Source organism: Polypterus senegalus, chromosome 8 (genome assembly GCF_016835505.1).
Source record: "Polypterus senegalus isolate Bchr_013 chromosome 8, ASM1683550v1, whole genome shotgun sequence".
In the NCBI taxonomy this organism is placed as follows: domain Eukaryota; kingdom Metazoa; phylum Chordata; class Cladistia; order Polypteriformes; family Polypteridae; genus Polypterus; species Polypterus senegalus.
Window position 1 is genome coordinate 124799399 of NC_053161.1, and position 16733 is coordinate 124816131.

Genomic DNA, 16733 nt, shown 5'->3' on the forward strand with positions numbered 1-16733 from the left:
CTAATTTCTCAGCATCTTTCAGTGATATAAGAGGTCTAACTTTTGATATGTTTCTTAAGTGAAAAAATGCTGTCCTAATGATCTGATTAATATGCGATTTAAAATTCAGATTACAGTCAACAGTTACCCCTAAGTTCTTTACCTCAGTCTTAACTTTTAATCCTAATGCATCAAGTTTATTTCTAATAACCTCATTATATCCATTATTGCCAATCACTAAAATTTCTGTTTTCACTTTATTTAGCTTGAGAAAATTACTATTCATCCATTTAGAAACACAAGTAAGATATTGTGTTAGTGAAACAACAGAGTCATCAGGTGCTATTGATAAATAAAACTGTGTGTCATCAGCATAGCTGTGGTAACTCACATTATGCCTTGAGATAATCTGACCTAACGTAAGCATGTAGATTGAAAAGAGCAGCGGACCCAGGATAGAGCCTTATGGAACACCATATAGGATATCATGTGTCTTTGAGTTGTAATTACCACAACTAACAAAAAATTTTCTACCTGCCAGGTAGGATTCAAACCAATTTAAGACACTGCCCGAGAGGTCCACCCATTGACTAAGATGATTTCTAAGAAAGTTGTGATCAATGGTGTCAAGTGCGGCACTAAGATCTAAGAGGATGAGAACAGATAAATGGCCTCTGTCTGCATTTACCCAAAAGTCATTTACTACTCTAATGAGTGCAGTACTGTGATTTGTTCTAAAACCTGACTGAAATTTATCAAGAATAGCATGTTTATTGAGGTGGTCATTTAGCTTCCTTCTCTATAATTTTACTGAAGAATGCAGGTTAGAATTGGCTCTAAAATTTTCAAAAGCAGACGGGTCAAGATTATTTTTCTTGAGTAGGTGTTCAACTACAGCAGTCTTAAGACAGTCCGGAAAGACCCCCGTATCTAACGACGAGTTTAATATGTCAAGAATGCTATCAGTTAGCACGCCCAATACTTATTTAAAAAAAACTTGTTGGTATTGGATCAAGGACACAGGTGGAGGGTCTCAGTTGAAAGATTATTCTATGTAAATCAGGTAAATCTATCCTGGTGAAAGAATTTAATTTGTTTATAATGGAGTACTGGGGCTTAGGAGGATCCACAGTGTTGGAGAGATATACTATATTATTTCTAATATCATTCATTTTTAGAAATAAAATACAGCAATAGCCTCACAATCCTTAAATGCTCAAACCAATATGACACACAACGTCCATCTTTATTGTTAATGATTTTAGATCTTCACTTTAGAGAAAATAACTTTTGTAATGACATTGTCAGTGGCAAAATGATACACTGTAGTTTATTTCTATTTGATTTCAATCGATTTTTAATTGTCAGTTCCTCTCATTTAACAAATTTGACTGCTATTTACAGTGCCTACTGAGATGCATTTCTTATTGATTACAATACATTACAATATTTTACTTATATATGTGTGGTGTGAAATATCATAAAACATTTAAAGTTTGAGTTTGTCAGCATGTTAAAATTAACTGTCTTCAAATGTAATTGTTTTAGATCCTGATGAACCACCTGAGAATGTGATTGTGGTCTCCTCATCCTTTAATTCAATTAATATCAGCTGGGAGCCCCCCCGGGTGATTACAGGACCTACATCCTATCTCGTTGATATTTTTTCTGTAAGTAAATCTTTTGCAATTTACACTATTAAAGACATGTCTGTTGACAACTATTAAAGTATTAATTAATACATTAATAAGTAAAAAAGAAAACAAATTTTGGTAGTGCTTACTTTACCATCCAAAACACAACCTCTTGGGCACATTCTAATACAAGCTTGATGGTGTGCTGCCTTTCAACATTTACAAATAAAACATTCTTTTGATTGTCAGCAGAGGAAATTGAAGTCTGTTTAGTGCATCATTGGTCTCTGTCACAGTAAAAAATTGTTAAGGTTACAAAGTCACATCTGTCAAATAAGAACCATGAAACATAATTTCACAGCTTCATTTTACACAATATTTAAGCAGCTGTATTTAATGTAGGTGCAGCATCCCAATTGGAAAAATCATATTAGCTACCTTATTTTTTTTCCACCCAAAGATAAAGATTTAGACACAAAACATGGAATCTATGCTAAAACTAAATAATTTAATTATTTCTAATTCTAATTTAATTATAAAACTAAATAAGGAAAATAACATGTAACTTTGGGGTTAACTTTTTGTTAAAACGGCTATTAGGTGTTTGAGTGCCAGCATTATATTATTTATTTGATTGGTATTTTATTTAATTATTTCTATTTAAATATTAATTAGATCAATTTACATGTGAAATTTAAATAACATTGAATTCACTCCTTTGTTTTCTTTTTTTCTTTTTCAAACTTGTTTATTGCAGTAAAGAGTACTTGTGTGATACAGAAGCTCTAATGACTGCACCATCATATGGAGGAATATATATACAGTATATATATATATATAATAATATATATATTATAATTAAATATATATAATAATAATATATATAATATAATTAAAATTTATATATATAATTAAAATAATATATATAATATAATTAAAATTGATTAAAAAAATCTTTCTAAAAAAACAACTTTCTATGATATGCAATTTTAATTTTAAGGTATTTTAAATTTAATAACTGAAGTACATAAAAGTAAATATTCTTATATTTCTTATATTTATTTAAATAGTTTCACAGAAGTACAGCTGATGTCTGTTACAAACATTGTAGCCACTACATGACCCCCTGTAATGAATAACAGTAGAAGCCTTACAAGCTTCAGGTTTGTTCCTTTAGCTTAGCAGGCTAAGCCATTTGTTTTACTTCTCCATGGGAGGCCTGAAGAGGTACAAGGGCAGGTGCTATTTACATAAAGTACATACACAGTTCACATGTACAGTATTTGTTCAGTATATACACTGTATACTGGCTGTTCTACCTAGCTTCACCAAGAAGAGTGATAAAATGTATATGACATGCTTAAAATAAATAAAAACTAGATCTGACACTTATGATAACCTCATTGAGGCAGAAACATACCTTTTTGTACTACTGTATTTAGCATCTTAGTGCTTCTGAGCTTAAGCCCTCGCAAAATTTTATTGTGAAGTTAAGTGTAAGAAATAATTTTGTACCAATGAAGAATTTGTAGAAGAGTAATGATCTTTGTCTTAATAGTTCAGTAATAATTTTGAAATATTATAGAATGTGAAGAATGCTCTACAGTTGTAACATACAACCCAGTCACTGAGATTCAAATGTGGGTCAAGCAGCACACACACTCTCCTCCTGCCTGAGCAGAGCTCCTGGTAAGTCCCCATGAAGTGTCCATCCACTCTCACTCCTATCAATTCAAAAGACTTTTATTACTCCAGCTCAAACACAGATCTCATCACAAATGGATTGTTTGCTTGCTTATTATTTGCCCTAGATAAAAATTGACTATGGCCTTTTTTGTTCATCATAAAATGAGAATTAAGGAAAAAGGGAACAGGTTTTTGATGAGAACAAATGTTAGAAAGTTACTGTGCAACATAATCTCATTCTTTTTCATCAGGCTTAAAAAATAGTCATTAATTATTGTGGTGAATAAACACCTAAAATTTCTGTTGTTTTATACACATTTATTTCTAATTCTTTGAAGTAAAAATCACATCAATATTGTGTTGTATTCTGGAAATATTGAGGTTGAAAGACACAAACGTCCAAAAAAGGTTGTCATAGTTTTTATTTTTTTCTATATACACTGTACTGTATTGATAAGTAGAAAATCTAAAATTTCATTAGATTAAATTAAGAATTAGACTATACTGGAAATAACTGCAAAGTTTTGTTTAAACAAGTGCAGTGCTTTTTTCCATGATAACAGAAATAAAATTTTACATGTAGAGATTTACACATATAATGCTTATGTGAGTGCATGCGTACGTGTGTGTGTGTGCGTGTGAGTGAGTGTCTGAATTCTCCTACATTACATTAAAGCATGGACAATTTAAAGCATCTACATTGGGAGTGTGGTGTCAGGGTAGAATACGTTGCATGATTCAAATGTGGTTCATTCAAAGGTGATTTAAAATTCCAACAAATCACAATGTAGTATTGGTATCCAAAGTTACCAATTATATTTACTCAGTCAGATATGGTGTCCTCAGTTTTTCTCTTTCTGTCATCTTCTGAACAAAAGTGACTTGGCATAAAAAAAAAATTGCACTTTATGCTGTTTACATTGTGGCTTGGCTATATTGCATATTTTGCTCGCCCAAACCCCTGACTTTCCCTGCAAACTTGCAATACAGGTGTATGATGGCCCTGGCTTTTTAAAAAATTAAGGCATTGCTTTGATAAAAAATACAATATAATTAGTTTATTTAAAATGTATTATCTCTTGTACATAGTACAATAACATTCCTATTTTCCCACAAGACCATCAAGCACTATGCCTCCACTGTTCTTGTCAGACAACCGAATTTCACTTGGTTATGTAAAATATCTCATCTGATTTTCTAAAACAATTTTTATCTGGTGGGAGTCACATCAAAGAATACAATAGGGAGTAAAAAAGAGCCAAGTTTCTTTTTGTATACAGTTTTGCAAAACTCACTAGGAGTTTTTTTTAGAACTTATTAAAACATTTTGAGGAGTGGAAGGAAGAAAGAAACATTGCTCTTTAGGGGTTTAGCAGTCCCGTACACCTTTTTTGGATCCACAGGTTTCACAGAAAAGGTTCCACATTAAAATACATGGAGGTATGGTTTTGCTGAAGACATACCCACAGTGAGACAAAAAGACATATTTCTAGACAAAAGCCATAATCCACCAAGGCAACAAAACTGTTGTACAGAATACGAATAGTAAAAAAAGAAAAAAACTACCTGCAGTCTTTCAATTCGAACTTTGTTTGTGGCACACTGATCCAACAGAGTGTAACTTCCACCCAGCTGATCTGTCAGCCTCCCATCAGCTACAATGCACTCCTGCTGCCTGATGGAAAGCGTAGTTCCCTCATTGTCACAGCTACAAGTTTTCAAATGAGACAAACACTTAGGGAGTGAAAAAAGGTTTATGCATATTTAATACGCCTTTTCCTGGCTCATTGGCACAGTTTTAACTGCTAGCTTAATGGTATATTAGTGCAATTCTTAATCGAAGGGAGGCAAATTTCACTCAAATTTCTGGCTCATCACTATTCTTAAATTTACATTTATTTACTTAGCAGATGTTTTTATCCAAAGCAAATTGCAAAGAAGGTCATCATAACCGAGTAACATCAGTCTATGTATGTTGCTATAGGCAGATAATGTAGGAACTTGAAAAGAAGGATGGTTGTATAGAAGACAATCTGCTGCATTTTGGACTATGAACTAAGCTATTCAGAGATGGGGATTTGAACAGACTGGCTGGCTGGGATAACAAGAAGCTCCATATTTGCCTTGTTGAGCTTTAAATGGTGGGCCTCCATCCAGGCTGATATATCAGAGACTCAAGCTGATACTTTGTTGTCCTCCAGAGGGAATGACAGGTACAGCTGTGTATTATCACCGTGGCACTTATATCAGAAACATGGAATTGGATGATAGGGCCCAGTGAGGTGGTGTAGAGAGGGGAGAGAATAAAGGACCTAGCACCAATCCTTGGGGCACTCAAATGCTTGCCTGGTGCACTCTTGACATCTCTCCTTACCAGAACACACTGTTGGATCTGCCCAAGAGACGCAAGATGCAAGTTACCTTAATTGTAACAATACGATACAATGAAATATCATTTGGAACAGGACTATAGATGCTTTAGATAAAAGTATATAAGTAGATAATAAACTAAGTAGACATTAAACTATAAGAAGCACAGTTACTATTAACAGCTTAAAATTTACATATAGTAAAAGTAAAGGTAAACATGTATGCATAAACAGATAAATAATAAATGAAGTCACAGTAAAGATTACAGTCAATGTAATGGTCATGAGTTCCACATGGGTCATGTATTGTATGTGTGTGACTATGTGTGGTTGATACAGATGCTCAGTTTAATCAGTGGTGGTTTTTGTTATAGGAAGGGGCAGTGATCACTGTGCATTTAATAGGCTGATTGCTTTGGAGTAAAAACTGCTCTTCGGCCCGGTAGTGCGAGCATGCAGGGCTGTGAAATGCCTGCCATAGAGCAAAGGAGTAAAAATGCTATGGCCGGGGTGGGTTGAATATTTAAGTGACCCGAAGTAATTTTCCCTATAGGATTGTATGTAAATACAATTAATCCATTCCAGACCATACAAGCTGTATGCAAATATATTATTTTAAAGATTTCTAAGCACAAAAATAGTTAATTTTATCATTGAATGCACAGTGCAATAGTTAACTAAATGTAAAAACATTGAATAACACTGAGAAAACCTTGAACAGAGAAAACTAACACTGCAAGAGTTCACGCTACAGCCTTACGAACCGCTCTCTGTAAACACGTTTTAAGCACAGGGATAAAAATGAACATTTGAAAAATCTGTAATTTATACCAAAACTAACCATAAACAACCAAGAAAACTAACCTTGCATGGGTCGAGTTCTGGCATGAAAGAAGTGAGGAGGGACTGGGTGGAGAGGAGATTACAGTTTTGAGGTAAAGTCTGTGAAGATGCTGGTTCATTGCATGCTCCCATCTTGCTTCCGGGAGCCCTTAAACCTGTCACCATCGGTAATGTTACTGATGAGCACGACAGTGACGCACTACAATGGAGCAATAGGATAGTGCAAAAATTGCCAAGTGCTTTTATTAAAATCAACAAAACAACAATCAAAAACAGAGTCCAAATTGAAGTGTAGTGCTTTCAGAATCCTTCAATAAATAAATGATCCCATAAAAAATGAAGTGAAGTGGAGTTTAAAATCCAATACAAAAAAGTCTTCATTAAATACAACGAGATTAAAACAATGCTCGAAGCAGTCTCTTTAAAAACAAGCCCGGTGCATTCTTTAACTGCCTTCTTGGCCTTGGTACCTTCTTTAACTGCCTTCTCGCGCTCTCTCTCTCTCTCTCTCGCTCGCTCACGCTCTCTCTCTTACTCGCTGCACAGAGAATGCACAGGGAGAGACTGAACACGTGCAGAAATCATCGGCATGTACAAACTGGAAGGGAAACTGGCTTGTTTGTCACCCGAGTGTGTGGTCGTGAACAGAGGCAAAAGTTTGGTGAACTTTTTGGTCATGTTCCGATTTGTACGTGGTTCGAGACGTTCGTGACCCGAGGTTCCACTGTATATGCACACCCTGCCGCCTTTGTCCTTACCAGATTTAGCAGTCCGATCCGAGTTGTAAACAGTCTGGTTTGAAAGCTCAATAGCCGTATTGGGGATGTTAGTCTTCAGCCAGGTTTCGATGAAAAAAGAGCTGCAGCTATTCATTCTGTGGGACAAAATCCACAGTCTCAGCTCGTCGATCTTGTTGACTATAGACTAGGTGTTTGCGATGCCCTGGTTTGTCCAGGGACCTCTTTCGTCTAGTATGAATGCTGACTCCTGTCTCCACCTGTGCCACCTCCTCACTGGAGTGGTAATCCAGGTGGGCTTCGATGTGCTAAGAAGCTTATCTGGGATATTGGGAAGTGGTGATAGAATAAAATCCTTCATTCCATATCCAGTATTTCTTGCAAACTGTATGTTATGTGAATAGTACTAGACTGAGTACAATTGCTCAGTGTGTTTACAAGTACAATAACAAAGATCAAATAAAGAAAAAAATGACATCTAAATGGAGAGCTTTGAGACTTAATGTAGGGCTCAAACAATCTGAGAGCAGTCCTAGTGATGCCAAGGTCAGAGAGGTTGGCGAGAAGGATCTCAGGATTGACTGTGTCAAAGACAGGAGAGAGATCTAGAAGTATCAGTAGTTCTAGCAAACCGTAGTTGGTCAACCACAGTCAGTAGAGTGGTTTCATTTGAAGACAGACTGGTAATTTGGTCTGTATAAGGAAAGAAGAGACTTGGCTAAAAGCAGCACTTTGAAGTGTTTTGGAAATAAGGAGAGGGTGTGACAGGCATGTAATTACTAACTTGAGATGGATCAAGTGTTTGTTTTTTGAGAAAGGTTAACATATTTGAATATGGTAGGAAAGGTACCTGAGATGAGTAAGGCGTTAATGATGTGTTTAATTTCAAAAATAAGTAAGGGAGAGATAGTTTAAAGGAGACTTGAGAGGATGGGGTCAAGTGCGCAGGTAATGGAGTGACTAGAGAGGAGGTAAGTAATAACTGGCAGATTGACTGTGGAGAATGTTGGGTGATACTTGGGAAATGGCATAATGACTGGCAGTGATGATGAGAACTAACTGCTGATAGCAGTTGCCCTTTCCTGGAAAAGGTAGCAAAGTCATCGGCAGCCAAAAAGGTTAAGGAGGAGGGGGTGAAAGCAGAGAATATAGAGCGTGTGTCAATAGCACTGTTAATCCTGGTCTGAGAGAAACTTATCTTATCATTGGTGGTGTAAGAAGAGAAGGATGATAAAAGGGATTGATACTTATCCAGGCCTGCCTGAGCCTTTGACTTCCTCTATTTCCTTTCAGCAGTCCTAAGCTCAGTCCATTGACTACAAAATGCTTCAGAAATCCAGGAGTAGAAGGGTCTTTCACATGTAGGTTTGTAAAAGAGAGGAAAGATATCATTAAGCCAGGAGGACAGAGTTGAACAGAGTTTCTCTGACAGCAGTGGTATTGAGAAAGGAGAAGTGTTTGGGAGTAGGGAGAGCAGAGGAGACTAGGGTAGAGAAACTGGTGGAAGAGAGAGAGAGAAGAGAGGTGATGATGGAAGGATTCAGTGATGGGAAGTAAAACATTGAGAAAAAGGTAGGAAGCAGAGAGAACTGAATGAAAAAATGGTTAGATGTGTGTAGGGGAGTGACAGTTGCATTTATGGGAGTACAGCTACGTGACAGAGAAAGGTATATCAGATTGGCAGCCTTGTGAATTGGTTGGGTGTGGAGCTGTATTATGCTTAAGGAGGAAAAAAGAAAATATATAGCAGGAAGACTGTTCAGGTCACCGATGATTAGAAGTGGGCTGCTGTCATCTGAGAGGGAAGAAGGTAGTCCATCCAGCTCATCAAAGAAGTTCTTGCGGAAACCTGGAGAGGAATAAAATGCAAAGATGCCTGTTTTTCCACCACTACCAGTGGAGAGGCAGGTATGGATGAAGCTGATACTGGAGGAATGTGCTGTCAAGGTACCTTGATGAATCAGACGTAGATTGTCAGTGTTTCTTCCTCGCCTCTTCCTTTATTATTAACAACAGGAATATATTTTGGAGACATGCTAAAAAGAAGAGTAAAAGAAAAAACAGTTCCTTTGTTAAGTATGAGTGTCTGCTGCCTTGTCTGGTGTCTTTGCTTGGTGGACTCACTCAAATAGATCAAAACTAGTCAGTAAGCAAGCAAACAAAGATGCAGGTTGATGGTGTACTTAAGCATAGAAAGATATGCAGCAAAATAAACTCAACAATTACTAACAATAGTCAGGCCTCAATAATGCTTCAATAAACCTTTGTCAAAACCATTTACTGCTGTATCCACAGATGCAAATTAAAGCTTAGTATGCAAAGCAGAAGCACTTCTGAATTCTGAGATGGAAAGTTAGAACATTGGAATAGTGTTTTGTGGTCCAAGGAGTCAACATTTCAAATATTTTAGAAAAAAAAAACAGCCATTGTCTTCAAAAAGGGAAAGAATCATCCAAGCTGTATCAGGTCCAAAAGACAGTGTTTATCACGGTATGTGTGTTTTTCAGTGCCCATGGCATGGGTAACTTGCACATCTGTGATGGTCCAGTAACATGGAAAGATATGTACAAATTGTGAAGCAGCATATGTTGCCATCCAGATGCTATCTTTTCCAGGGATGTATCCCTGTATTTTCCAGCAGGACAATGCCAAACCACATTCTGCCCAGATTACAAAATGCATGCCAGCAGTCCAGACCTGCCACCAATTTAAAAAGTGTGGCAGATTGCAAAGCAAAAAATACATTAACAAAGACTTTGTACAGTTGTGCAGCTGAAGACCTGTTTAATAGATGAATGGAGAAAGTTCTGCTTGCTAAACTTAATAATGTTGCTTTCATTGTTCAAATGCTGAACAAATCTCTCTACTATAAAAAAAATCTTGGAAAGAGATGAGACATGATTTTCTCAGAGAGACACTTTCACGGCCTGTGAGACAAGTCTTTGTGCCAAGAGATTTAACCACGCCTGGGGACAGAAATAAAACAAAGAGTAGATGACAAAGTAGAATGTCATAAAGAATTCAAAAACGTTGGCATGGTACACATGCAGAGCCAGGTTAGAGATAATGGAAGTACAAAAATTCAAAAGACTCAAAAAAAAGATAGTAAAGATCGCATTAACGCAAACAAATGGAAATTATTACTTAGTGAAATAAAAGAGATTGAATATATTGTTCGGATTTAAACTTTAAGTCGGACACTTGTAGATCGTTTAATTTGTGTTGCCGTCACGTAAAAAAAAGTAGTGTTTCTTCCCAATGAAGAGGTGTATCCGTGAGAATTAAAGGATTTTTTGTTTGTTGAAAGTGAAATCCCGTGAAAGAAAATTTCAAGCACGCAGGAATTAATTTCTCATTTGTGTGAATGCTATAGTCAGACCATTTCTTGTAGATCGAAAGAAACAATATTCACTCACGGGCAGTTATACGTTGCGTTATCATGATGTAATTCCAAACACGGAATCAAAATTCAATGCGATATTGATGAAAAGGTAAAAGTGAAAAGAGATCGAATATATGGACATAGGTGCTCCGCGCGAGATGCAGATCATGCAGCACGGCAGCAGCAGCTAGTCAGCAGCTGATCGAGCAAAGAGGAGATAAAAAAAAACTGTTCTTTTCCCATTGTATCACCATTTAAGAGGGGTTTCGGAGGAGTGACTGCATCTCCTTGGTGTGCGTTCAGCCCCCCTGTTCACAACGCAAGCAACAGTGAAGTGGCTGGTGCGCAGTGCAGGCCTTGGATACGGGCCAGCAAAGCGAGCAGGGGGCAAGGCCCCCTAGTGTTATTAAAAGAAATGGCAATGTTGTACATTGGTGAACACATGAATGTCCAACCATTGCTGGTGAGTGTTGCAGCCATCGGATTTGACATAAGTGTATATTCATAAAACAAATTTACAAGGTATAACATCAAATATCGTGTTATTGTAGTGTTTTCAATATTGTAAGGGATGTACAGAATTTACAAATCACTCCTTTTTGTTTTCATTTGTATTTTTCATAATGTTCCAACTTTTTTTGGTTTTGGGATTGAATCAATTCATATTTATGCTACTGGAACCTTCTAATGTTAATGTGAAAACAGTGCCATGTTTGCTTAATAACATAGAAGAGCTCAGCTGATTTCATATTATTTTTATGTTTTCTAGCTGGACACCCAAGACTATAATGAAACATTCACAAAAAAACCTGAAGAAGCCAGGCTTCTTTTTGTTTCTAACCTAACAGCATTTACAACATATGGTGTCAGAATAACAGCTTATACTGGAAAAGACCATGATGCAAGGATTCATGGAAAAGCCTGCCCTCTAGTCATTGTCACAACAATGGAAGATAGTAAGTGCTTTTGCAAGTACTGTAATCTGTGGACTCATAAAGATGTTCATATGTGGGAATGATATCAGTTGATATTATAATTTTTATAATGATCCAAACAGATTTCTTTCATTGATTTTAGTTGTTTATAGAATAAATGACAGCATTATTATGAAGGTTTCTTGTTGGTTTCCTGCATTTTCGTAAAATTTACTAATAATGAAAAGGAGAAATCACTGCTTCTGTGAAAATAGAACCACTTTTTATTAGATTAATGTATTTGCCACACTTTGTTTTATTTCATTATAAAGTTCTCTTCTGTCAAACAGAAAACCTTGAATTGCAGATTTTAGTATTTTTCCTCTTCTTTAGTTAAATGTTCACATCACTTGTAGGCAAACATGTAAACAGAGCAGCTACTTCAGCTATAAAGGGTGCTGACATATATCAATCTTATTCCACATGTTGGTGGCATGCTGTTTTGCAAGTAGGATGGAAGGCAGAAATGTTTTTATATACACCCTACGTGTGTATTCCTGGTATAGAAGCCACTTAGCGTAAGCCATACTATTCATTTCACTATGGATAAAAAGTTTATTTGAGAAACTCCAGAGAAATTAAAATCAAGTTAAAAACAAATTTAGTACAATCACTTTTTAATATCTGGTATCTGAATCAAACAGTTTTGGAGAAAGATTATTTTATATTGTACAGGCAGAAAAAAATTATACTAACTTTACTATGTTACTGTAGCTATGTTGCTAATCCAGCAGGCTAATCCTGTTTGTCAGATTCATTGCTGATTAACACAAATATGTTTGAGTCCAAAGAATGACACAGCTGCAGTGGGTATGCGGTGAACCACTTACAGTACGTAAAACATACAGTATGTTAAGACAAAGAAATGTGTTGACTTGTACTTGATTAATCAGATTTATCTTGGATTAATCTTTTGCTCAATCTGACAAATCCAATTAACGATCACAGGAAGCCACATCTTACCCTGGCAGCAGCAACCACTTGATAGTGACCAATCCAGGATGGAGCATCAGTCCATCAGGCTTATGCACACACCTGTATTCACCAATGTAGTACCAATTTTCATTATCACTAGTCAAGTAGTTTATAATTAGTGCAGTATTTAGGAGGAAAAGGTGAGTATTTTATGATACTTGTAGACTACATAATCATAGGTAATGGCTGGAATTCCAGAAGTAGCAGCACTCAGCACTGTTTCACCAACATTTAGTAAAAATTAGAAAACGCAAACAAAGGCGTTCAGGAAACCATCAGCTTATCTCACCTCAATGAAAGCAACATAATAATTTTCTTCTGCTTAATATGCATTGTAATATGATTTCTTTTCTATCTAAAAATAACCTTTTGATAAAATGATTCACACATTTGCATTCAAGGTATAGCAATATATGTTTTTTGTTGTCCTTTTTCCCTTTCTCAGAACCTAAAGATCCTCCAAAAAATATCAGTTTTCAAAAATTACCAGAAGATGTAACTAAAGTATACATTACCTTCTCACCTCCATCTGAGCCTAATGGAAATATTATAATGTATCAGGCGACAGTTGAAAAAGATGGCGATTTTAGCACTCAGATCCATAATCTGCAAATAGTTGAAAATAAAAATCAGTCACTGACTGCAGTCATTGAAGGACTAAAAGGTGGATATACCTATAGAATAAGCGTAAGTATTTATTGATATGCACCTATACTGTACATACCTGGGATTCCACACATAAGTATCTGTCAGATAAGGAGAGAAAGGTAGATTAATACAAACACTGAAATCAAATTTTTAAGTTTTTACACAATTTTCCAATTACCTGGTGTGATAAATGTAAGAATGTGATTTGGCAGATACTCGTAATTATGTAAAAGCTGAAATGTTTGTACTAAAGTAAATTCCAAACCAGAAACTAATACAGTGGCTAATTATAACCTAAAGATGCACAATACTCTGTGACAATATTTTAGATACTGTATATGCTATAGTATTTTCAAATCTAAATTTGATATTTTACTAGGGCCTGTATCATAGTGAGCTCTGTGATGTTTTGGAGGATCTTTTTGCATTATCAAGTAGTTTGTAGGATTTTGTAAATAGCACATAAACTAAAAAAATGTTAAGCCTATAAATTCAATCTGAAAAAAAGAATAATGCAAAGTAATCATTATGTAATAATTATGTTGCCATATTCACATAGTGTTATTTAATATGGTTTAAGCCAAATATTAACACAGTAGCAATACATTATAAGGCTTCTTGATCAGAAAATATAGACTATTTCATATGATAGAGTATTCCATAATCTTTACCAAAATTGAAAACACCTTTTGTGTGGGCTGCAACTGTAAATATACATATGATTTATTTAAAAATAAATGGCATGTGTGATTAAACTTTTTTCAAGGTTTATGCAGTCAATGGAGCAGGTTCAGGACCCAAGATTCAACTGAATATTACAACAAACATTCAAGGTACCGGCATATTTTAATTATCACTAAAGTTAGCTTTATGTACATAGCAGACTCTTATTAATTCTTACAAATAAGAAATCTCACAGTGTAGTAAATTTTAATTCCTTTTAAATATATGTAAATATAATTAATATAAACAAGACTGGTTGGAAATTTTCCATTTATACTCTGTAAGCAAACACTTATTAAAGTAGAATAGGTGCAAACTTATGCAGGCACCTATTTTAATTCACAAAACACTTAATGAAAATAACAATTTTGGAGGTTGCAAAAAATAAATTTTTCCTTATAATAATAATGATATTCAAGTTTGTGATTTTGTCATGGCCAGCACAGTGGCGGAGTGGTAGCACTGCTGCCTCGCAGTAAGGAGACCTGGGTTTGCTTCCTGGGTCCTCCCTTTTTGGAGTTTGCATGTTCTCCCCGTGTCTGCTTGGGTTTCTTCCAGGTACTCCAGTTTCCTCCCAGAGACATGCAGGTTAGGTGCATTGGCGATCCTAAATTGTCCCTGGTGTGTGTGCCCTGCCTGGGATTTGTTCCTGCCTTGCGCTTTGTGTTGGCTGGGATTGGCTCCAGCAGACCCCTGTAGTTAGGATATAACGGCATGGATGGATTTTGTCATTTATGTTTTTAGAAAATTGTTGTATTCCACATATGTGCTCGTTTTGCCAGTGTATTTGCAATTACAGCACATTCTGTGTATGTATGCTGTGAATGTATGTCCATATAGAAAGAACTAGCCACAAAGTAGAGAAAACATCTAAAATAAATACCCAGCTCTACTGGTAAAACATCTTAAGATTCCAATATGCAAGAAATAAACATTAAGGAGGAGATCACTCATAATGACATTGTTCTGTGATGATACATGTTTATCTTTTAATGTATACTAGGGGGTTCGCCCCTGCTCACTTCTCTCACCAACCCCCACAGGCCTGCGCTATGTGCAAGCCACTTTGCGTCTTTGCCCCTCGCGCTGTGAAGAGGGTCACTGAATGCACCCCAAGGAAACATGGTCACTTCTCCGAAACCCCCTCTTAAACGGTGATACAATGGGAAACAAATACAAGTTTTTTTTTTACCTCCTAAGTGCTCAATCAGCTGCTAGGTTGCTGCTGCTGCTACCATGCTACGTGTTCTGCATCTCGTGCATTGCTGCAAACAGTTAAAAATCGGTACAGCAGCTATCCTACTCTGAATGCAGTTAAATCTCTTGGCACAAAGTCTTGTCTCGCGGGATGTGAGTTCTTGACATTTTTTTAGTTTATAATTTAAAAACAGAATAAGAATATAAAAATCTAACATCACATTAAAGTTCGATACATTCTGAAAAGAATGATACCCAGTATATATATGTAGGTTTTAAAATAAGTCCAATTTAAAGTGTGACAAAAAAGTGACATAAAAAGTCACATAAAATCGTTGTACAAAATCGTTGCACTTTTAGGCTTAGGATTTTATATATATAGAGTAGATATTATGATGCTATACATTACATATACTTACTGTAACTAAGTTGCTAGAGTTTTTCCATAATTTCTTTTTCATAAAATGTGTATATTTTCTAAACTTTCTAAAATATATATTTAATCAGAATTGCAATGCAAAGTAGTAGGATATATATTTTTTACACTTGGGTCATTTCTTAACCATAAGCATGTCAAATAAAGTTACCCAAGGGTTCTGCACATAAATACATGATATTTTAAATAAATGTATTTACAGGTATTTACAGTAATTCTGATTATACCATCATAATAACAAATTACAGTGAAAACTGAAATGAAAGCACAGTACAAAAATAAATGAAATAATTTTTGAAAAAACATAAACAGGCTGAAAAAAGGTGTTGTAAAAATAGACTCTAAGACTTGATAAAAGAGGTTAAATTTGAAAGTGAAAAAATGCCAAGTAACCTTAGACTTTCTTTAGCAAAAGAAAAGCATTCACCATGAATTAGTCAGTTAGTCTCTAGTGCTAGCATACATTTGCATACAAAAAAACCTACAATTTGTGCAAAAAAGAATGCAGTTAAATACTATACACAAATATCATGTTATTTTCATAGCACATTTAGCTGCTCTATCTGTTAAACAGCAGTTCTGGTGACAGCATGCTTATATTACCTACATACAAACTGCAGGACTTGCCTGTTTAATCTTTTACTTGGGAGATCCAATATCTGATTGTTTTTATATTGCACGGAAAATTATAAAATATTTATTACACACAAATGTTCTTTAAAACATTTTTATTTATCCATGTTAGAATGTTGACGTAAATTAAATTGAACATGAGAAAAACATCCATCCATCCATCCATCCTTTTCCGCTTATCCGAGGTCGGGTCGCGGAGGCAGCAGCTTGAGCAGAGAGGCCCAGACTTCCCTCTCCCCGGCCACTTCTTCTAGCTCTTCCAGGAGAATCCCAAGGTGTTTCCAGGACAGCTGGGAGACAATCCCTCCAGCGTGTCGTGGGTCTTCCCTAGGGCCTTCTCCCAGTTGGACGTGCCCCGGAACACCTCACCAGGGAGGCGTCCATTAGGCATCCTAATCAGATGCCCGAGCCACCTCATCTGACTCCTCTCAATGTGGAGGAGCAGCACCTCTACTCTGAGCCCCTCTCGGATGACTGAGCTTCTCACCCTATCTTTAAGGGAAAGCCCAGACACCCT

General features: G+C 36.0%; 1 protein-coding gene across 1 annotated transcript in view; it reads left to right on the forward strand.

Moving 5' to 3' along the window:
* ptprq (protein tyrosine phosphatase receptor type Q) overlaps nt 1-16733 on the forward strand; it is a 205438-nt gene that overhangs the window by 125079 nt on the left and 63626 nt on the right. The window contains exons 30-33 of the mRNA XM_039762178.1: nt 1528-1649; nt 11400-11586; nt 13025-13266; nt 13994-14060. Coding sequence (XP_039618112.1) covers nt 1528-1649; nt 11400-11586; nt 13025-13266; nt 13994-14060 — 618 coding nt within the window. The remainder of the gene's footprint in view (nt 1-1527; nt 1650-11399; nt 11587-13024; nt 13267-13993; nt 14061-16733) is intronic.